Here is a 23537-nt window from a genome sequence, read left to right as displayed (position 1 = left end):
CCATCTCTTTAGGGGCTACTAGAGTCCTAAGCTTCAGATCCAAACTTAGAGCTCATATTGCTGACCTCACCCTCTCCCATGGTGACATAATGAATATGACCAGACAATCCCAGACCAGCTTTGAACACAGCCTCATCCAGGACAAGTCTGAAACCATGAGAATAAGCATTACTCTGCGCCTAATTGATGGCAGCGCAACCTTATCTACTCTGTCTGATGTTTCCAGTCAAGTTAAGAACACTGAACCCTCGGCCCCTAAGACTAGATCAATAGAACATTCTGGTAAATCTTTGTGTGTCTACATTAGCTCTAGTATGTTCTCCAAATTAGAGGGAGAAAAGCTATCGTCCAAACATCATGAGGCACATGTATTCAGCTACCCTGGTGCCACAGCCAATGCAATCAATGAACGGTTTCAATCAGATGTAAGAAAAGACACTCTTAATACCAATAATGTGAAAAGCATTGTACTTATGTGTGGTACAAATGACGTGGACTCTATCCTGAACAGCCCTCGCAACATGAGGACTAAACTTCTGTGCCCTGATAGTTTTTCTGGTGATGCTAGAGCTCTTGACTTTACAAACAATTGTATTGAAAAACTTGTACTTTTCCTTCACAAGTGGGCACCTGGAGCTGATATTAAAATTGTTAACTTATTACCTCGGGAGAGTTTCTCCAGAAACAAGGTTATAACTGATATCAATGAGTGTATATCAAATCTGCAAAGAAAATACACCTATGTAAAACTGCTCTCAACCGAGACAAATCGTTTCTTGTTTAGTGATAAGAAAGGCTTTAGAAAATCGTCATTTTTTAGTAGTTATGGAGAGGATAATGTCCATCTCAATGATTAAGGCATAGTTAAATTAGCAAGGCACTTGAAGTATCATGCACACCATTAGAATACTGCTGAATACTGACATAACACTCCTACCATCAGTTTTATTTTTACAGTACGACATCCAGACAAATACAACCTGCTTTTATTCTGTTTTTTAGTTTAAACACAACTTTACAACTTTTATTCATTCCATTGTGAATTAATAAGATTCACAAGATGACAAATTTTAATAATGCAGCTGATAGGTTTCACAACCTCTGCATTGGTCATTGTAATATTCAAGGAGGGCTTCTCAATTTAGCTAAAAGTAATGAACTTTCCCAACTTATTAGAGATCATAAATTAGACATACTTTCCCTAAATGAGATGAATCTTAATGATACTATTGACACAGACACCATAAATATTCCTTCCTCCTTCAACCTTATGCGATGCGACAGGCCAAACAGTTCTAGGGGTGGTTGTGGCTTAATGATAAACAAAAAACTAGCTTACACAGAATTAGTTATGGATAGTAAGCTTGATAACATTGAAGCATTATGGGTGAAGCTTAAGAATAGCAAGATCAATGTTTGCTGCTTCTATCGCTCTGGAAATTATTGCAGTGTTGATAACTTTATTGAATACATTCATTTTTGCATGAAAAAATTGAATGGGAAAAAGGTTATCTGGATTGGGGATATAAACATTGACCAGAATAATATCTCATCCACCCAGTACAAAAAATTAGATATGACCTTGAGATGTTACAATCTAGTTCAAACCATTCAAGGGATAACTAGAGTTGCTAAACGTGGAGACAATGTTACCCAGACTACTATTGATGTAATATTCACTAACTGTTATGCAGATTTTGTCCAATCTTCTGTTCTTGATGAACGTATTGGAGATCATCAAGCTATTATGTGTGAGATAGATTGTAAAGTACCTATAGCTCCTAAATTTGAGAAGGTTGAAATTAGAAATCATTGTAAACGTAATGTTAAACAATTCTTAGACTATCTAGACACCTGTTCTGATTACAGTCCACTATTGGAAAGTACAGATGTTGAAGCTATCACAGCTGGCCTTTGTCATCATATTGAACAGGCATATGCAACCTTCTTCCCTTGCAAGACCATAGAAAGGCATGAAAAGTTCATACACAAACCTTCTACTGAACTTTTATATGCCATTAATCATACACATTTTCTTCTAAAGAAATTCCGTAAAAAGAAGGATAAGAGAGACAATGGAAATTGCAATAAATGTGGTACATGTAGCAAATGTATAAAGTGTAATGAGGCCTGGGATTGCTACAAGATTCAGAGAAATATTAGAAATAAATTAGCTAAAACCTGCAAAAAGGCTAATGTAATCGATGATCTACAAGTTAAAAGTGCCAAGAATGATCTTAAAGGGATATGGAAAACTATCAAACTGGCATCAAATATGACCCCTGGTACAACTAATTGTCAAACTATCAATGAGAATGATCCTGAGCTATTTAACTTTCATTTTGCAAATGTTGGATCAAGATTACAAAATCAGGCCCCCAATATTGAAAGAGTTAGTTTTACTGATTTTTTACCTCCTAGAACTTCTAATATCTCATTTGATAGATTCCAAGAAATAAATGAAACTGATATCCTAATGTATGTCGAAACGCTCAAGAATGACAAGGCCTCATATGACAATGTGCCTCTATTTTTACTTAAGCAAGCTGTACCACACATAGTTGAGCCACTGACCCACATTGTCAATCTGAGCCTTAATACAGGTGTTGTACCAACCCTTTGTAAAAAAGCTAGAGTAACTCCCATCCATAAGGCAGGAATGAAAGATGATCCTAATAATTACAGGCCAATATCCATCCTTCCACTTGTAGGAAAACTTATAGAATACTTTGTCGGCAAGCAACTCACTGATTACATGGAAGAGAACAAACTTTTCATCCGGCATCAATATGGCTTTCGGAAAAATCACTCCACAACTTATCTGATGTACGATCTGATGGACGAAATATATATGAGTAAATCTAAGTCTTATAAACCAGGAATCATCTTTCTTGATCTTAAGAAGGCCTTTGACACAGTGAATCATGAAATATTGCTTCAAAAATTGGCATATTATGGAATTGGTGGCATTGCTTTAACCTGGTTTAAGAACTTCTTATCTTGTAGATATCAATGCACTAGGATCAATGGCAATCTAAGCTCATTTTTAGAAGTTCTGAGTGGTGTACCACAAGGAAGCATCATTGGGCCTATATTATTTAGTATCTTCATAAATGACATCATTTATGCCTGTAACCTATCTAAGCCCTTTCTATTTGCAGATGATGGTGCACTATTCTTTGATCAAACCTGCAGAAGCACATTTATAAACATGAAAATAGAACTTATGACAATCTTTAAATGGCTCAGTGTTAATAAATTATCACTCAATGAAAAGAAGACTGAATTCCTATTGTTTGATTCTGTTGACCAACATGATGAAATAACCATTGATTGTAATGAGGTAACTTTCACAATCAAGGAGTGCAAAGAGACAAAATATCTTGGCCTCATTCTAGATAGTAAATTAAACTTCAAAAGCCATGTAGATTATATTATTAGGAAGGTCATGAAGAGAATTGGTGCCATGTATAGAAGTAAAGCACTGCTACCCATTAAATATAGGAAAATGTTTGCCAATGCACTCATGTTGCCACAATTCGATTATTTAGACACGATCTATTGTAGAGCTGGCAAGACAAAACTTGCTGAACTTGACACTCTGTACAAAAAGGTAGCCAAAATAGCTCTCAACGTTCCAAAAACAGAGAGCAGCCTTAATGTTTATAGAGACATGAAATGGTTACCACTCCATCTTAGACGACAACTCCATCTGTCAAATTATATGTTTAGAATCATCCATGACAATTGTCCTACAAACTTTATGAACAAATTTAGTTACATATCAGGAGGTAGTAGGAGCGGCGAAAGCTGCAACCTTTATGTCAATAGATCAACATCACATAAAAACTTTCAATACTTGGGGGCAAAATGTTGGAATAATGTTCCAACAGATCTACGAAATCTGCCCGATGTTAAAAGCTTTAGTGATTCGTATAAGAAACAGCTACTATCATCTATAACAACAGACCCTAATTATACCGTCGACAATTCATATGACAAATTTTACACTGCAATCATAGTCACCGATAACTAAGTAACTTCTAATTCTTTTAAATCTGAGGCATATATAATTGATGTATCGAAAAGATATTCCCTTTTTTACCACCTTACCATTCTGATTGATTTTGCACATGACTGACATGTTTTAACTGGAGAAGGGGTTCCCACAGTGGTAGTTTTATAAACCACTTTTAATTTATTGACCTATTATACTTAGTGGTAGTTTTATAGACCACTTTTAATTTATTAACTTATCATACTTAGTATTTTTTTTTGGTGACTGTATCACCCAGTTTTAACATTTGATAATTGTACAGTTTATTGACGACACATTGACTGAATGTTATTTTATATTCTAATTTATATTCTAGATATTTTATTTATTTTACAACAGACGACAACTTCCTGTTTTTTCTTCTATATTAGTTACTCATATCTCTTGTACAGACTTTTTTACAAGGACATTGACAAATGATACTCACATTAGGCATTCATTATTGCATCTAAATTATTTCACTTGCATTAGGCTTAGAAATTTATTCTCTGGTCAACAGATCTCAAATGTTTAATTAATTTGTAGTATGACAGTAAGGTATATAAGAAGTTATTTAATTTTGCTTGGGCTATTATATTGACTAGGTATTGAGGTTTAATGATGATATGGAATTTGAATTCTATATAAATTTACACTATGTGGTTGGGGCATTTTGCATAGTAAATATGGTTACTACTCATATATATCATATTATTTGATTGGTATTCGATTTCTGATTATTTCTCTAGGAATATGATTATTATATCTCAATTTGGCTTTAGGTAGGGTGCCCCGCTAAAAGAACTGGATTCTTCCAGGAAGCATCCCGTGCACAGAGCTTTTTTTTTTTTTTTTTTTTTTTATGTTGGGGCACCCACTTTACCTCCCTATTGGGAGGCTACGTCCGTCAGTTAGTGACTAACGTCTATTGGGGTTCCTCTGGTTGTAGGTGTCAGTAGGTTTGGGTCACTTGGCATGGGCTAGTGATCCCGCCCCTCCAGAGGATAAAGCCTGGTGAGCGACGTTTCCCGTAAGGGAAACTGTCATAATGCTCGTTCACGGGAGAACACCACCCATGCCTGGATGTTCTCCCGGGTACTCGATAGAACAGGCTGCCCCCTGTCATTCTAGTGGGCTGACAGGAACCTACCAGGCATGCCTGAGCCTATGATGTAATTCTCCCATTTCCTTTGTTGTTTTTGTGTTATTTCTTTGTCTTTGCCATGCGCGGCTCAATTTCCGCGCTATACTATACTAAAGTGCTGACTCACGAATTTACATACGAAATTTGTATTTTGAGTAGACCCTTTTTTTTGTCGCAATTTGGCAATTTCTTTGTTCACGTAATTATTGCTAATTTACGTTTGCTGGAAATAATCTAAGTGCTATATCTCCAATAGCTGGCAGTTTGTCTGATTGTTAGATCCCCTCTAACTGGTAGCGGCCCTAAGGCTGGCAGTTTGTCTGATTGTTAGATCCCCTCTAACTGGTAGCGGCCCTAAGGCGGCATGTGAGTGAATGAGTGAGTAATAAAGTGAGGTGTAGGAGAAGTGGGGAAGAGAACATGAATATGAAAGTATGGTACACTGTTGCCAGCTGACTCAGGTCAGCAACAATGCAAGTCCAAGAAGAAAGAAGGAGAGACACTGTCCGTTATCTGGGTGAGTCACCACCGACAGTGCTCCCACTTCTGTGGGGCTGAGGGTGTTGGCTCCAAGAACCAGCCGTGAGGGAACAGCGCCTGACCCCCTGAGCTATGGTTAACTTGAGAATACCAGGACTATGCCTTTCTCCAGGCCAATCCGTTCAGTAACCAGCTGACCCAGCACCACCTCTGATGGAAGATGTGGTTCGGATTGGACTTCGCTAGGATTTTTAGTTTTTCTGTAGACACTAATGCTCCCTCGAGGAAAGACATGAGCCCCGGCGAAACTGACCAAAAAACGTGGCAGGGATTCTCACCCTGCATGTGCACAGAGCTTGGTCTACATATATATTAAATTATTAACCATTCATTCTGTATGTGCACGAAAATTTATTTCAATCAATCAATCAATTGACAGATTAACGCTTCAATATCTAAAGCAATCAAGATAAGATGTTGGATTGTGGAAATCTGATTGTGAGGGAGAAATCTGCCACGATAATCTTCATATCAACAAAGTATTGATAAGACCACATCTAAAGTATTCTGTTCAATTGTGGAATCCAGTTGCGGCTCATGAAAGTTGGGGATAATCTAGGAGCATGAGAGTATCCAGAGGCGATTTCTCCGTCTGATTGATAAGGTGAGAACTCTTCCCTACAGCTGTCGTTTATGAATCCTCAATTTGACAATGCTGACAAAGCGGCCAATAAGTGGTGATCCTATCAAAACATTCAAAGATATTAGAGGTTGAACGGATTCGGAATGAGCAGATCCGGTCTTAATTTGGTATCAATCAGTAAATGCAGTAGGAGAGGACCCCGGCCCAGGTGAAAAAACATGATAAGAAGATAAGAAAAGATCGTTCAAAATCAAATTAAACAACGAATCAATTCTTAAACGAATAGAATAGGTATAAGGTATTCTCAGATGAAGAGAAAAAACCGATACTTTTTGTCAAAATATGACACAAATTTCTTTAGCGCTCGATTCTCATAGTATATAGTAAGGTAACAATTATTTAAAATATGCGCGGCGCAAATGACATTTTGTTTCGCATTATTATCAATTTCGTATTTAAAGAAGATACGAATTTAAAAACACAATTTTTAATTAGTTCATTCTTGAAAACACAGGATAATTGTTTATAGTAGGATACAAGGATACAAGGATACAAGGATACAAAAGTGATAATTACTTTAGGATACAAGGATACAAGGATACAAGGATACAAGGATACAAAAGTGATAATTATTTTATTGAATTCACAATAGTTATAATTCTGAAATAATTTAAGGTTACACAATTCTAGTTATTTACAAATGTGTAGGGATAAAATAAAAATGTTTTATAATACTATTTTTGAGGTCCTATAGCATTATGCATTGGCCAGTATTTGAGTGGAAATCTGGGCTCTTATAGTAGGCTGTAAAATTTTCGTTCACAGAGAGAATTTATTGAGTACACAATAGTTGTAATTCTGAAATAATTTTAGTTACACAATTCTAATTATTTACAAGTGTGTAGGGATAATTTAGAAATGTTATATAATGCTAGTTTTAGAAAAATAGATAAATCGAGTTTGTATGGTTCAATTTTATTTTAAGGTCCTATAGCATTATGCACTTGCCAGTATTTGAGTAAAAATCTGGGCTTTTATAATAGGCTGTATATTGTTCGTTCACAGAGAGAATTGAATGGATTGCTCTTGCTGTGGCAGTGAGTGTGGTAGGATCTAGAGTTTTGTTGGAGAGCAAACCGACTAGGTCAGTAATGTTTTGGGGATGGAAATTGAATTTTTCCCTAACTGAGGAGTAGAGCAAACAGTCAATCAATATGTGACTTTCGTCCTCAATAGGCTTGAGCCCTTAATTGCTGAAAAAGCAGTAGGTGCACCAACTTTCTTTTCTTGGTACAAGGGGGATTTCGTATCTGCCCCTTTCGATGTAGAGGTTGTGGCAGCTGATACGAAACCTTGTCAGACTTTTTCGAACATCAGGTATTTTGATAATTATAATTCGTAGAAATGCCTTTGGTTCGAAATCATGTTTAATTAAGTTATAGAATTCTAGTTTTGTCAAGGAGGCACCATAGTACAAAAATAAGTTGTAACGCGATACACTTCTGAGCCGCGCATCAAAAAATGTTTTTTGGCTTTTGCTACTATTATAACATTGTATCGAGAAATGGAATTTAATATTATTGGGCCGCTACGAGCTGATATGAGCTTGAGAAAGTTTGGTATATTTTATTAAAACGAAGTTAGAAGTGCGATGCTTTATGTGTATACATACCTTTTTACCTTTTCTTAGAAAATGCCAACGGCCGCCGCGCAACCAGCAACGTGTGTCAATGCTGAATGCAAAAGATGGCAGATTATTTTTTGCAGCATTTCCATCGAAAAGGAAAATCTTTGAAGAAATACATTCGTCTGCCTCAAGTAGGTTTAATAACTTATCCTTAGTTGACTGGTTAATATAGTCATTTTTGCAAAACACTACTATAGGTTTCTCCGAGTGAATGTTATGTACTGTGAGCTCGACAGCTAGCTCATGGATGGTTAGTTGATGCTGTGTGCTAAATGTTTGGGTGCTTGGCATTGTGCTTTGGTGACCTGTGGGCAAGTTGATGATGTGGCTGGTAGCACTTGACTGGATGATTGCATTTAAATGCTCATTAGTGGACTGCAGGAGATTTGGATGGATCATGATCATCAATGGCCAATGAAGCAGATATTATAATTGGTGTCATTATTTTCTTCCAAAACACAGTTAGTACATGGTACATTTCCCAGAAAAACAGTTAGTTCATGGTACTCCGGGGGGTGTCCAACCCCAAAAAACCCATTTTTCCTCAAATTTCAATTTTGGGAATGGGTTTCTTGGGTTTTGAGGTTTTTTTTGAGTTATTTTTGGATTTTTTTGAACTTTTTTTCCTGTTTTTGTAACTTTACATCTAATTCAACTATTGAAAACAAAACCCCTACTAAATAGTGGGTATAATTTGCCCATTTCCCAACGTTGAATGAGCTGTTTAAAGCAATTCATGGGTGGGTATCTTATTTTATATACCAAGACACAGTTAATACCGTGATTTCTCAACAGTTAGTACCACAAAAGCCGGCAAAAGGGGTTGGGTGTTTTAATTATTATCCGAAAAACAGTTAGTACCGCGAAGGGGTTGGGTGGGTCTTTTTTGTAAATTCCAAAGTTACACTTAGTTGACGCCACGTACGCCACAAGCCATTCCACAAGGGCTGACCTTAGGGTTCCAATGCTTTTTATCGTCAACTTTGCTCACCTCTATCACTTCCAAAATAGCTTTCAGGTCTACTAAAGAGTAAAAAAGTAACCTACCGGTTAAGAGTTGCTGCTCATATAAGCAAGAAATCAGGATCAAAAACAATGGTACCAACTACCAGATAGTCAGTGGTGAAACATACTCAATTTTATTGGTTCCAAAAAAAGGTTGGGCCCCCTTTTTTCCCCTCCCAGTGGCGTAATGTTGCCTGGTCAGCGGGCCCTTCGTTACGCCCCTCCCCCCTACAGCTTTTGCCGCCCCCCTGGAAGCAATGAATACACGAATACTTTTTTCATGTCGACCAAATGTTAAATTGGACAAATTACGGCAAATTGGGCGTTTTTGCTTTAAAAAATACCTGAAATTCAGAAAAATGCTACCCCCCCCATAGCGGGTGCGGTTGTTTTGCCACTGATCATAGTTTTGCTTCATGTTTCAACTTATTTATTGCAGACAATGAATAGCAGCAGTGATGATCCTATGTCCTGTAACTATTGTGTCGACAGGACTGGAACTCCAGACACTACTAGCCGTTTGACTAGAAATGGATTTAGTGACTTTTCTTTGACAGGCTATGGAGCGATAAATAACTCTTTTGATGACTATGAGTACAACAAAAACTCACCTGATTCAGAGTATCATCATAATTACGGGCTTGAGGACAGTGTTGGAACTACCCAGAGAACTTTGATGTCTATTGAATCAAAGATACTACGACCATACAGCGCAATCCTCAAATTTCTTGGAATGCGCGAGTTGAGAGGAGAATACTGCATTCACAAATTGATGAGTGTTCTTTGGCCGATTCTTCTCTTCTGTTGCCTCATCAGTGGTTATGTGATAAATTATGAGATTTGCCAGAATGATGAGCATCCTTCATATGAAACAGCTGAACATGACAAAATGAAAAATATTTGTGCAAATGCAAGTCTGTCTTACATATACATGGATAGTTTATGTGAATCAACCTTGGACAGTGTACTTCCAAGTGCTATCCATTTCATTGCATTTGCTTTTACCTTCTGGATATTTAGAATCAAGCGTAGTGAGCAAGTTGAGGCTCTTGTCCAGAAGTGTTTTGTGACATCATTTTCTGGTACCAACACTGATGCCCACAAAAAGCAGTTAAACAGAAGGCTGAAAGTTTACTCCTTGTATGGATTGATTTCCCTTATTGGCCTGCTGATAATGACTCTTATCAATTCCTATTTTGGAAAAACGTTGGTGCTATCAAGATGTATGGAATCATACCCACTTTCTTCAACTCAAAAATATTTTACAGGGATTGGTTATGCCATTCCCATGTTTCTAATGCATGTCACATATTTCCCTATCCTGGTAAACTACATAATGCAATCTCGGCTCATTGGATTCCTGATTAATGAACTACGTGAAACCCTTCGAGAAAAGAGGACAACTCTCAAAGTTCTCATGCAAGAGTCTCATGACACAAGCTCCTTTGTACACAAAATGAATCACGAATCATCACCAGCAGTCTCTCTTATGCTGTTTTACCTCTTTTATGGCTTTTTCATTGATATGAGAGTTATCATTGCTAAGTCAAGAAAAGCTGGATCACTTTCAAACCTCTGGGATTATGGATCGCAGTGCAATCTTGACGTGTACTCAGCTGAGGAGTGTCAGATTGTTAATGAGGTTATGAACTTTGGCAGAGTATCACTGGTCAGCATGATTGTTAAACATTTCATTCTGGGGTTGCTTGTGTTTCTATTGGTAGTTGAAGGTTGCAAAGTGAGTATGTCATTTCATCGGCTCATCAATCAAGCAATGGAAACCAGGGTGTTTGGGTTCAAGTCAGCTTGCTTCCATGAACTGGATTCCTTTCACTACTACTTGAAAAGCTTGCGTATGAGAGCAAAATTGTTTCAATTTCCTCTGGAAACAAAACGGCTCTTGTTCCCTTTTATCGTTTTGATTTACATTGGATTGTGCATCTTGATGACTTGGTCAGAATGAAAGATTGACAAACTGTCTGTTGGTAAAGCTTTTATGTTTGAAGAATCGAAGATTGAAAGAGTGATGTACTTAATGACCAGAGCTAGAGTTCCATATTACTATTAAGTTGTTTGCCTTTCTACTTCCCATAGAAAAATTGCCATGTTAAATTGTAGCTGAGTCATGGAAACAAAAAAAACTTCGTTTTTATGAGAAAAAGTTGAACAAATCAGACTTAAAACCTGATTCCATCTCTCAGTTAAGTTTTTTATGGGTTTTGCAAAATGTGTCTATAAAGCTTGTGTTATAGAAATTTAACTAACTGATTTTGATTGGGTTTTCTACGTTTTTATTTTATAACGAGATTCCACTGTGGTTGCATACGTTTAATGAAACTTTTTTTGACATTTTATGAATGTTTTGAAAACTCAAATTTTAAAGAAGTAATTTTGTAAGTACATCCATACCGTACTGAGATGCAGCCCCTATACAATATACCTTATACAATATACGTCATGTAGTCGAAAGTTCAACTTGAAACTTTTATACCCAATTCCTCAAAGTCTGAGTGATGAGAATAATGATTAGTCAAATACCGTTTTATTTTTGTTGACGAGCTCATAAACCCTGGTTACAGTGTTGAATAATTCAATTGCACCATGAGTCTAAAATCGAACCACTAACTCTGTCTAGCTTAAATCAGCGTCTTACTGTAATCAGGATTTTAATGCAATACAGATTATAATAATGTTCTAATTTTGATGTTTTTCCGTTTTTACTTTTCCAAATGTTGATGTAATTTGTACTGGTTGAACCAAATTAAGTCCACTTGAGTGAGTTGCTATAGCGAGATGGCTTTGAACTTGAGAGTTATAAAATGAAGATTTATGTTTGATACTTTTATATTGATTTGTTTGAGTTTATGATTTATATATTACTGTAGTTTACATAAAATGCGCTATAATACTTAAATATATACTATAATTAAAATTACCATAATTTGGGAAATGATTTATATACATGTGTCACATTGATTGATTTCTATTCACCATTTGAAATTTGGCATGTAAGCATTTTAATTTTATACGATTTAACTACATTGAATATTAAAATTTTCATAGCCACCAGAGTTTTCCTTATGTACCAACTTAAACTGAATGTATTATAAATTATTAATCTTAGGATGCATCTTCACAGTATCTTCGCAAATTTAAATGATCATCTTATTTTCAAAAGTACAAATTAAGTGTGCAAAGCAAAGTCTAAATTCCGACCAGTCATCAAGTCTATACCCAGGCATCTAACAACCACACATTTACAGTCTCTATGTTAAAGCAATGTATACAGATAATAGCAGAAAAGGGTTTACAAGGTTTGTCCGAACACGATTAATTAATTTTATATAGTTCATATAAGTTTGGAGCTTTATGTAGAGAGTTGACCCATATTTTTTAGTCACGTGACATTTGCTCATTGCTTTGATTGGTCGCTGGAAGCTGATGAGGTGATGGCTGTAACGTGTCAGATAAAACATAGTAGTATGTTACCACATTAACAATGTTTTCCAAGGTATCGAGTACTCCGAGCTACTAGTACTGCTAAGTTATAATGCCAGATGGGGGAGTAACGTTGAGTGCCCCATATTCAGGGAGAAACTCTGGAAGCACATAAGCAAACATGAGTCTCTGTTTTTCTACTGTCCTCGCTCCCATAACCCGACAGGTATTTGAATTTGATGATTTTGTGACGTGTAGATTATAATATTATCAATGATTGTTCGACAAAGTTATGACAACTTAGTGTGATTTATAATACGCCCCCAGTTGAATTTTGTTTGTCTACTGCCTCCTCACTTCACAAGTAAACAACATAACACTACCGTCTACCATATAATAACACATAAATTGAGCTCAGTGCTATATAATACTATAATACCTCCGCTACTGAGTGCTAAGCGCGATAATTCCCGACAGCTTGCTGGAGGGAACGTGCGGGCACGAAGTAGCGGAGGTATTTTATATTATAATATTTTCCGGTCCCGATTGGAAGGGGTGTAATCCGATACGTGCACATCATACAATATAGTGTGTAATATATAGAACGCCAGTGTTATTTGTTTTAATACTTGCCGCCAGCCAGTCTGAGTCTATGCTGATAATACCTTCGCTTCCCTTGCGGGATATATCTGCAAATTATCAGCTCTCAGTGTTATGTCCACGAGTTTTAGTGGATATAATTCCCGGAAGGTATTATAATCAGGGTGACTGGCTAGAAACTGACTGGAGGGGGTTTGTAGTCCCCCAGCATAGCAACCCTGTGTTTCATTTGTTAATTTTCTCAGAAATCCTATAGAAACGTTTGCACTGTCAGATCAAATGAGAGGTATATTTTGGGCGTTATTATGTGGTTAAATAAACAGCATGAGTATTTCAGTATTGAGTGTGCAATCTAGAAATAAAAATGGTGAACAATTTCAGAAGAGAAGCTGTACGATAAACCTCAAAACGTAGCGGATGATCAATCAAACAACCTTCATGGTTACTGTCAGAAATACGAAAAGATCAAAAGATTGACTTTGAATGACAATTTGACATACTCAGAAATTTTAGAGAGGTATGTTATCCTAGAGTATCCTGGAATTCATTATTATAAATCACTGGCGGCTTTGTTATTTGTAGTAGCTCAATCACAAGATTTCTAGTCTATTACCTCTCCGTCAATTACATGACATTTTTGACAACCTTGACACATCTCCACTATTGTCAACTTCGCAAACCGCACCAAACGCTTAATTGTGCCCGAGGAGCTGGACCAGACCGGTGTGACATAGCGACTACTCACATGTCGTCTTAGCTCACCTTTCTCGTCCAAAAAAAAGAAGATTTCTAGTCTCAAAACTTATAATTTGCTTAACGTGACATGTTTTAAAGTTACACCACTTTTAACCAGTAATATTATCATGCTTCAGGTATCCCAATATCCACCTATCAACAGTACAAGATATCAGAAACGAGATGTACATAAGAGATACCAACTTTTTGATAATATCCGACCTGAACGCTAACCAGTATGCCGTCTATGAATATTATCGCAGTGAGTGTTCATGATTATGTTAGAATACAAGATAACCCCTGTTATCAATTACTGTATCTGTTTTAAGTTATTATTAAGTTTTGTCTCATGAACTCAGATTAATACAACATTCAAATACTTCTTCAAACGTAGTGAACACAACCGCATTTTATAGCCTTCTTTTTTCAGGAGTTGGCAAGCGTGGGTTCACGTCCAGGCAACTTCAACAAGCATTTGCTTGCAAAGCTCCTGCAATCGTCTTTTACACAGAAATGCTCGAGAAAATGGGGGCTTCGAAGATACTTTTTAGTGTTAAAAGTTGTGGGAAACATGTGAGCAGGGAGCACTATTGGTTCCATCGCACGTGTGAGAGTGAGTTTAAATCTTCGTTCATATTGAAAATATTTGGTAATGACGTAGGGCCTTGGTAAACTTATTAATTGTCAGATGAGATGCTCATGTTTGGTGCGTGACTTTCTATTGATAGTTATACTATAGCTTCAATTGATTTTGTATAAATCAGTTTGGCAAATATAATATGCCGGTTGACTGCACGACACCTTTCCAATACGTTGGTCAATTTCAGATTCTATAAGATGCATCGAGAAAGTTATGAACGGTGTTATGAAGATAAACCGAAAAAAAGAGTTATCTCTAGAGGATCTAAGGCAATGTTTCGACGAGGCAATCTCTTCTGTGAATCTTGTAAGCTCTCGATTAAATAATTTAATAATTGTGCTATCTTGTGCTATCTTGCAATCAGACTATTTCATTAAACCAAAATTACCATGAAATACTTCAAAGTTATATTTCTGCTGATCATTAACTGATTAAGTGAACATTACGGTGCGATCATAGCTCTCTCTTACAGGTCGATCACGAAGAGGAAACTTTCGAACTCGTCAAGTATTTCCTAGTCAAAGTCGCTGCTCTCCAACTTACCGAAGGGCAAAAATACATCGCGAAAGGAGACGTTCTCATTACTGCTGAAAAGAAAGAAACAGAGTCGGAGAGTGAGCCGGAGCACGCTTTCTACGGCGACGCTATGATCACAGGTGAACCTATCGACTGTCAGATTCTTCATTTCATTGCAAGTAGTGGAGATGAAGGATGCACGAGCAATGATGTTGCTGCTCACTTTGGGATAGACCACCTTTTAGTTCGGTCTGTTGCCCGAATCTTAATGGGAGATGAGCGGGTCGAGAGGTCCAGTCGTGTTTCCAAGAAGACGAACCAATATGTTTACAAAATTAAAAACACTCCCAAAGATAATTCAGCCCAAGACTCAATAAAGGAAGAGTCAGAACACGAATTCTCCGATGATGTTTCTCATCTTTCTACAAACATGGAACGTCTAAAAGCCATCCACCGAGTTTTTCAAAAGCAAAAGGTTCTTACCAGACCGGAAATAAGGAAGTTTCTCCGTGATGAGCCGGTTGACCCGAATTTTGCTCAAATTGACGGCAAAACATTGAACCGGCTTCTTAAAACTCTGTGTGACAAAGGAAAGATATTACACTTAGTGCTCAAAGGAAGTGGAGCTAATGATAAAGTACTAGATATGTATTACCTAGTAGGGTGTAGTAAAGAGGAGCTGGACAAAAAAGTCGATATCATTAAGACTCGACTGGAAAGACCCCAATCTCACGAAGCAATGGAGGGAATCAGTCATGTTTACCTTCATGCCCATGCTTCAAAGCATTTTCCTGACCCAATACCTGAATCATTTGTGGGATTTGGAGACTACGTCTCTCCTGGAGTTTATCATGGCCCGAAGATGGTTTTTGCTCAACAATTTCATCTCATGCTATCTGTCCTTGTATACAGATGGCCAATAGTGGAGGTCCTTCCCCGCCAGCACTTAAATCTCAAAGATTGGTGGGAATATGTCTTGAAACTGGATCCTCTCGTTCCCAATGAAAATGGGGAGTTTGAAGTTGCTGATTTCATCAATTATTTTCCCATATATTTCCTTCAATATTTTAACAAGAAAATGACGTATGACTCCTTCCTTGAGTTGATGGAAAATAAGATCTATTCTAGACGTTGTATTGGTCAACTTCCAAAGCAGTTTCTAGTGAACTTGAGTGGCAACATCTCCCACGTTTGTTACAGCTTTGCTAAAACAATTGAACTATTAGAAGCTATGGACTTGGTGGAGATAAAGCAGAAATTTGATTACACCAAGAAGAGTCTAAGTGGGTTAAAGTTCTGTCTTAGGAAAAGGACGCTCTTACTCAACACTGCATACGCTCCTATAAACAAAGACACTTTTAAAGGGTACAACATCCGTCGTATTCATTTACCTCGACGAATACTAGCGTTCAACGTATCTGATGACAGTGGTTTCTTTGACTTTTGGGATAGAGCCGAAAACATTTGTCTTTCTGGAACATTTCATGAATCGGCTGCTTTTTGCCAAAACATTACTGATCCTGTTAAGTCGCTCCTTCAAGTATTCAAGGACTACGGAATACCTCTTGACCAGACTGAGCAATTTTACAATAGTCCTGGGACTGTTGAAAGATTGAACGCTGTTTACTCTGAATTGGGGCCTGGTGGATTTTTGATCAGATTGAGGACCAATAAACAAGATAACTGGTGTTCCTCAATAAAAACGTCAAGAAAGACATTTCGGCCTGAGCTAGCAATAATAAACGCCCTTAGAACACAGGACAATTTTAACGTCAGTAATCAGTCTACTGAAAGAGTAGATTCTGATTCAGATGATTATGTTATATACAAGCCAAGAGGAAAAGGGCATACTCGGTCATTGTCGAAGAAAAGACTGAAAAAAGAGCCGAAAAGGGAAGCAAAAGTCGAACCCAAGGTGCAATCCATAGAAAAAGAATCTAAAGCTAAATCAAAGGAACCGTCATTGTCAAATTCAAAGTTCATTCCGACCAGTATCAGGAAAAGAAAACTGAGTGTTCGTGATCATAGTGTCGCCAAACGGATCAGGAAAAAATACAGAGATGACATTGACCTTAAAATAAATTCCATTAAAACCTCGGAACGAGTGAAATTTACGGAAATGGAGGATGAAGTGATAATCACGTGGTCGGTATGCTTGAAACTATTTGCCCAGCCTCACTGCCCGTACGAATCAAGAAACCTCCTTCACAACTGCTGTCCAAAGGATGCAGCAGATAAAACGGAAGAAAGCACGAAGAAAAGACGAGCTCTGTTGCTCGATAGACCTGATGTTATGTCTCGCATGGTTGATCTTCAAGCAAAAGGAACTGCCTTTAAAGAAATGACCGAGCCAAGGATTGACAAAGCTATGGAGCTTTTTAAGCGACGTGAAGAGTGGGCCACTGATTTGTTTGTAGTTAGGTCAATTCTCCCGGCATCTTTCGCAGATTTTATCGACAGGCATGAAGTAAAGGAGTTTGGTGCTGTACCGGTAAATCATTTGACCGTTTTCCTGACTGAGGGATACAGAAACAAAAGAGTCCTAAATTTCAAAGAATGCAATGTCGCTTCCATATGGGAGAATACTGAGTTTTCTGATTACCACAAACAGATTTATAACATACTTTTGCTTGCCGTTGGGACACAGACACCAATGCACAATGAGGCAGCATTTAAAGTCATCAAATCAGTTAACGAAGCAGAGATGTCTAAGGTTTCCGACTACATGTACAAGCATCAAATCTTGAGACGTCAGAAAAGAAGAGTCACGAGTGATGGTAAACTAGCTGAGGCTCAGAGGGTAGCTGTAAACACGGAAGCTGTTCAATGTCTTTACAGTCCGTTTCCTGATGAACTCTTATCAAATCCACACGATAACCATGAAAATCCTCTGGAAATTCACTACAGTGAACTGAACTCCAAAGTTGTTCACAATATTTCTCATGCGCATTTCAGGGGGAATAGCAAGGTTATCATTTCTGGTGCTATCGACCCATTCATTGAAAACAAAAAGTTTGACGTTGTGCTTCACAATGTTGACGCAGAAGTTGCAGCGTTCGCTGAGATGCACACTAAACGAAACACCTTTTTTAGTGGCCTCTCCACTGTCGAAGAAGGAAAGTCATTAGGCTTCCAACTCTCAGAAAAGCACATTACAGGCAGGTTTAATTACAAAGTACACTCCCCCAACGAAGAGGATAAGGTTGAAGGGTATGAAGAGCTTCTAGGTATGAAGGAATCTTCCTGGCCACTTCCTTTGAAAATATTCATAGCTTCAACAGAGTCTTCCAAAAGCGAATTTAGCTGGAAGTCTGTTGATTTAGAGACTGGGAAATTATCCTCATCTAATGACAGCAGAGAGGTAACTCATTTTTCTCCGACTGAACTTAATAGTTACGAGCTGAATAAAGCATGTATTCAGAATATGAGCTTACCACAGAATACTGAAAAGGGTGAGCAATTCGCATACTTTTGTCGGAAAAACGATTTGTTAGAACTCACTATCCCTGGCCAATATCTGCTGGATCAGGTGTTTCAATCAAAACAAACTGGGATCATCGAAAAAGATCTCATTCTCAAACTGATATCTACGCACAAATCATCCGTAGAACAGGTTGTGGAAATAATCAACATCTGCACGAATCTAGAGCTAGTGATGCGTGTAGGGTTCGTGGAGTCTATTATCGTCAGTAAACATTACGGTGCCTCTTGGCTCATATCTGTACAATGTGGGTCCTCTAGTGAATCCAAACTTCCAAAAAAAGAAACCGAAGATAACGAAACCTCCCATAGAAGGATGGAATCAGATTTCTCTAAATACTTTCCCTTGACAGCAAAGCCTTGGCGGTCAATCAACTCTGACATCAATGTTCCTCTGCTCCGAGATTTGACAAAATCGATTGTTTTGTTTATCTATGCTTATCCTGGCATATCAAAAGAACTGATTGATAGAAGGTACCATACTTATTTGAGTCCAATAAATTCGAAGGAGCTGCTAGAAAGTCTGTTGTATTCTGAGGTAATCAAGAGGTGCTGGGACAAACCTCCTCCACCCGGTTTGTTTTCTTCTACCGCTCCACAGATCATGATGGAACAAGAGATAACCCTTTCTTCCTGTTTTAGTGTTACAGCTGATGGACTCGACAATTTTGTCGGTTTTGTACCGTCTGCGATGTGAAGTCGGATATTCACGCTTTGCAAATGATGCGAATAAGTTTGAAGTTTTATTTCATGTTTTATTTTCTTTGTTAATGACAGACTGTTCAATTTGAGTTATGGTTGAGAAGTTTAGCTTCTCGTGAGTATGATTGTGACCTGTGAAGTTAGCTTCACACAGCCAATAAATGCTTTTCCAAAGTAGTCAGTATTTTGATTATATTTAAATATATTTTATTTAACATATTATTCAATATCCATCACTGTCTATTTGTTATCTTTCTATATGTAAGTGTAATACGTCTGAAAAATAATTAATTTATCATTCAAATTTTTGTCTTACCGACTAAACTGTAGCTTATTTTCATTTACTGAATAACACAACATCCTTTAGATAGTGCCTTCCTTTGATATAAGCACAATAAGCACAATTAAAGGTCAGTTTGCTCCTGTTTACAAAACATAGAATATAAAATCTGTCATAGTGGAATCGCCAACAAGGTTATATATGATACGATACAAAAATACTTGATTTGGATGGAAGCTAAAACATCATCTTATAAGTGGGAGAGAACTTGTATACAATCTAGCATACCATAATCTTACCATTCTGTTTATCACGTGACAGTTAATTGCACGTTTTAACAATTCTTAGTCAGTTCTCCTCTAATGCTTATCACTAACAAGAACCACTGTCGAAGGCACTGCAAGGCAATGCTCAGTGCTATCAGCTCTATCTTCAACTTGATCACCGCAAGTAGGGATGACATCAATCGCATTATCATTATGAAACATCTCACTTGGCCCATCTAAAACATCTTCTATCGTATCAAGTCTGGGACTAGGTGTTCTAATGTCACTGATCAGAGAGTTAACATTGCTTGAAGTCCGTGAACCTGTTGAGGTCATGCTTCTTAAAACGACCCTATTTTTAGTTGGAGATTTCGGAACTCCGTTCTGTCTGGTGAGGGTGTTAGCGTTCTTAATAGCTCGAGTTAAAGACCAGGCTTTATTAGATTGTCCGTCTATCGTGAGTGATGATCCTTCCAGTACGTTAGACGGATGTTTTGACTTAGCTAGTGTTTGTTTGCCGTGGTTCCGCAAGGATCGGTTGGTCACTATGTAGACATAAGGGTTAACAGCCGTGTTGACCATAAATATCACGGTTGAAAACATCCTGAATCTAAGAGGTAGTTCAGATGTGGTTGCTAGCACGTAAAGACGCGCCACAATGAACGGCAGAGCAGAAAGCAGATATATTCCCACTACTAATAGTGTGGTTTTGATGGCTTGCCAAGATGTTCTCGAGTGTCCAAACTCGTTGCTTTTACACACAATCCGTATGATAAGAACATACACCAGGATGGTGCTCAACATGGGCACAAATACAAAGAGCATGGTCGATCCAGCAATGAAGAGTTGTATCTTCCTCTCCTCCGGGTAGAAGTCAGCTAAGCAGCGTAAAGCGTCCGGGTTGTAGGTAAACTTGCTGATGAGGATGTTTACCGTTGCTAGTAAGATTGATGCTAGAATACACACCAAGGCACTTACGTTTGTTCTCCGAACATTTAGTATCGTCCTGGGGAAATTCCATCTTAAAAATCGTAAGATAAGGTTTTAGGTTATGACACTGAACATATTAGTTAATTAATGAATCCACTCGATAAACTGCAAGGGTGTTACGACTTCGTAAAAAAGTTAAATAAGTAAATAAAGTTTTAAAATAAATGGAATAAAGTTTTACCTCAAAGGAAAGTATATTGTAAAGGATCGTTCCAGGCTCATCACTAAGATTATCAGGTTTTCTAGTGCTGCAAAAACTGTTTCAGTGTACCCAAATAATGTGCAGGGTAGGGACTCTGATGGTAGACCTGGGAGAGGTGGTTATTCATTAATCATTAATGATCTGCAATAATATAATACAAATAATTTTATAAATTAAAAGAAAAACTTGGTTTTAAAATCTATAGTTAACAATAGCTTTTGATTCTAACCAAATTTCTTCACTATCAGATTAGAATGCTTGCCACCTTAGAAAACTCGATCCGTGTGCGGCCGATAAGCAGCGAACTATCAATATTGGGAAATTGTGATGGCTCAGCCCGGGTGAAACAGGGTAACTCAAGTGTGTTGGTGGGGATCTGGGGACCAATAGAGGTGAAGCAGAGTAAAGAAGACCCGGAGAAGTGTGTGATTGAGACGACGGTAAAGGCAGCTACAGGACAGGGGTCGCCTCTTGATAAGATGTATGAGGAAGCCTTGAACCAGACTTGCGAACAGATTGTCATTACGTCTGCTCATCCTAGAACTTGTATTCAGGTAAGCTTTTACTCTTAACGTTTTCTTTTTATTCATATTAAAGTATCAAGACGTGACAAGTGCATTTAAAATTACAATCATAAGTGATTATAATAATATTTTAGTATGAACTTAAAAGCTCGTTAAAATCATTATTCCAGTGTATAATGAATTATTCCTAAATATTCATCGTATTAGGTGATTGTGCAGATAGAAAGTGAGGATGGTGCGATTGTTGCTGTGATGAAGAACGCGCTGTGTCTCGCCTTGATGGACGCTGGTATTCCCATGAGGAGTATGTTTGCTGGAGTTAGCTGTGTGCAGCAGGAAAACGGTGAGCTGCTGTGGGACCCGACTGCTGACGAAGAGGAGGAGTCTACTGCCAAGTACACTTTCGTTTACGAGAACAGCAAGAATAATGCCATATACGTGCACTGTACAGGAGAGAGCACCATCGAGCAGTATATGTTAGCTTTGCAAAAGAGCAGGCAGGTGGCCATGGAGGTGTTCGGGTTTTATAGGGAGTCGTTTGAGAAGTTGTTGAGGAAGGATGTTAAGTTTCAGATGCTGTTACCGCCTATTATCAAGGGTGAGATTATAGACGAGCCGGAATGAAAATGTTTGTGCGATTTTTTAATAATCAGATGATTTCTTGTTTGGGAGCAAAAGAGGTGAATCGGGTCTTCAGTGCTTTTCAAAGTTTGAAGGACTATTTTAATTTCTTTTATAAATCTGACTAAATTATTTATTTATTGTTATTATGTACCGATGGTATTTTGAGAATTTTACAGCAGGTTGCAATCTATGTAATTTATTCACTGTTTCATCTCAATTATTCCCCAGACCGTGTACCTAGACAGATTTACAAGTTCCCCTAAATCAGCATCTAATCTAAAACCAAACAAACAAATCGTATCTTTTTAAACTTACCACTCCATCCGAACGAAGTGAGAGTGGCAGGTAGAACCATGATAATAGTCAGGGCTAAGTCAGTTCCAAACATCCAGATAAGCAGCAGTCGTCCTGGCTTGTATTGGTGCTGAAGTAGTGATTTTAGGTTAGTGTCACGTGGTGTGGCGTCATGACACGAGATGTGACGTCAAGAAACGGAAAATAGTTTATCTAGATAACTCACTCTTAAAAGTTGACACGAGAATATTTTCACCACTGAGCGCTCATTTTCGACCTATGCGCGCCCACTAAGTCTTGTACTGAATAAAATATGAACTGAATATTAACTCACTGATGGTTTGAATCCTCTGATGACGTAAAGAATACCAGAGTTCCCCACAATTCCCATAAAAAAGAGTATCGTCAGTATAACCGCGATAAGATATTGCTCTCCTGTCGTCAGGTCGTAGAAATGCAGCTTTATGTCAGCTTCACTCGTGTCATTGCTGAGCTGGACCATAACTGGTACTTGCCTACTGTGATAAGCTTAATCGTGATAAGGTATTGAAGTAATTATATTATATGATTATTGATTGTAGGTATTTGTTCGGAGAGTTCAAGTACTGTACAGCGTAAAAAGTGTTCCGGTGTACAAATAAAACACAAGCACTTGCAAATTTTAAGTTAATGATATATAAAAATAAATCGATCATCGGCGTTAAATTGTTTAACATTTAAATTGTTTAACATTCATGATCGATTTATTTCGTGAAACTTAAATTTCGCAATTTATTAAAATGATGGTTAAGAATAATTAATATTCTTAATACGATTTACTGGGACTGATAGGGAGATGCAAATTTTGACATATTTAAACATTCGTAATTATAATAATATGTAAAGCTCAGATAAGAAGAAATTTCTAGTAAATCGAGAAATTTCTAGTAACCACGATGTATGGGGACTTGCCACCCCATGGCAACATTATAATAATATATCGACTCAGTTACATCGTTTCCTGTTAATATAAAACTCCGTTACAAATTGAACTGGGGTCTGGCAATACTACACCTTAGATCAATAAAATAAGATAGCGTAATGTATAACTAGACTAACTAAAAGTCTGATAGAATGTAGAAAACAAAATAGCTTACTGCTTGAAAGCTTAATAATAAACTGTGAAAGAGTGGTAAACGTAAATAAAACTGTTCCGATACAACCAAAGAAATAGCTCACGCAAAAGGTAACATGCATTAACATACAAGGACT

The 23537-nt window shown here is 37.5% G+C and overlaps 4 protein-coding genes across 4 annotated transcripts in view; 3 read left to right on the top strand and 1 right to left on the bottom strand.

Moving 5' to 3' along the window:
- Window positions 1-23537, top strand: part of LOC134815774 (uncharacterized) — a 49053-nt gene that overhangs the window by 1035 nt on the left and 24481 nt on the right. The window lies entirely within an intron of this gene.
- LOC134814952 (uncharacterized) lies at window positions 12255-19439 on the top strand. The gene is made up of 7 exons (XM_063823319.1): window positions 12255-12309; window positions 12507-12659; window positions 13415-13550; window positions 13906-14030; window positions 14199-14381; window positions 14596-14714; window positions 14881-19439. The coding sequence occupies exons 1-7, from the start codon at window positions 12264-12266 to the stop codon at window positions 19099-19101; spliced, it is 4983 nt and encodes a 1660-aa protein (XP_063679389.1). The 5' UTR covers window positions 12255-12263; the 3' UTR covers window positions 19102-19439.
- Window positions 19174-22800, bottom strand: LOC134814954 (olfactory receptor 2AT4-like). The gene is made up of 4 exons (XM_063823320.1): window positions 22621-22800; window positions 22308-22416; window positions 20824-20950; window positions 19174-20658 (listed from the first exon to the last, which is right to left on the bottom strand). The coding sequence occupies exons 1-4, from the start codon at window positions 22786-22788 to the stop codon at window positions 19746-19748; spliced, it is 1317 nt and encodes a 438-aa protein (XP_063679390.1). The 5' UTR covers window positions 22789-22800; the 3' UTR covers window positions 19174-19745.
- On the top strand, window positions 21097-22178 carry LOC134815575 (exosome complex component RRP46-like). Its single transcript, XM_063824115.1, has 2 exons — window positions 21097-21398; window positions 21576-22178. The coding sequence occupies exons 1-2, from the start codon at window positions 21099-21101 to the stop codon at window positions 21990-21992; spliced, it is 717 nt and encodes a 238-aa protein (XP_063680185.1). The 5' UTR covers window positions 21097-21098; the 3' UTR covers window positions 21993-22178.

Source organism: Bolinopsis microptera, chromosome 5 (assembly GCF_026151205.1).
Source record: "Bolinopsis microptera isolate Bmic1 chromosome 5, MBARI_Bmic_1.0, whole genome shotgun sequence".
In the NCBI taxonomy this organism is placed as follows: domain Eukaryota; kingdom Metazoa; phylum Ctenophora; class Tentaculata; order Lobata; family Bolinopsidae; genus Bolinopsis; species Bolinopsis microptera.
Note: the sequence above shows the minus strand (reverse complement) of the source record. Positions and strands in the feature narration are given on the sequence as shown.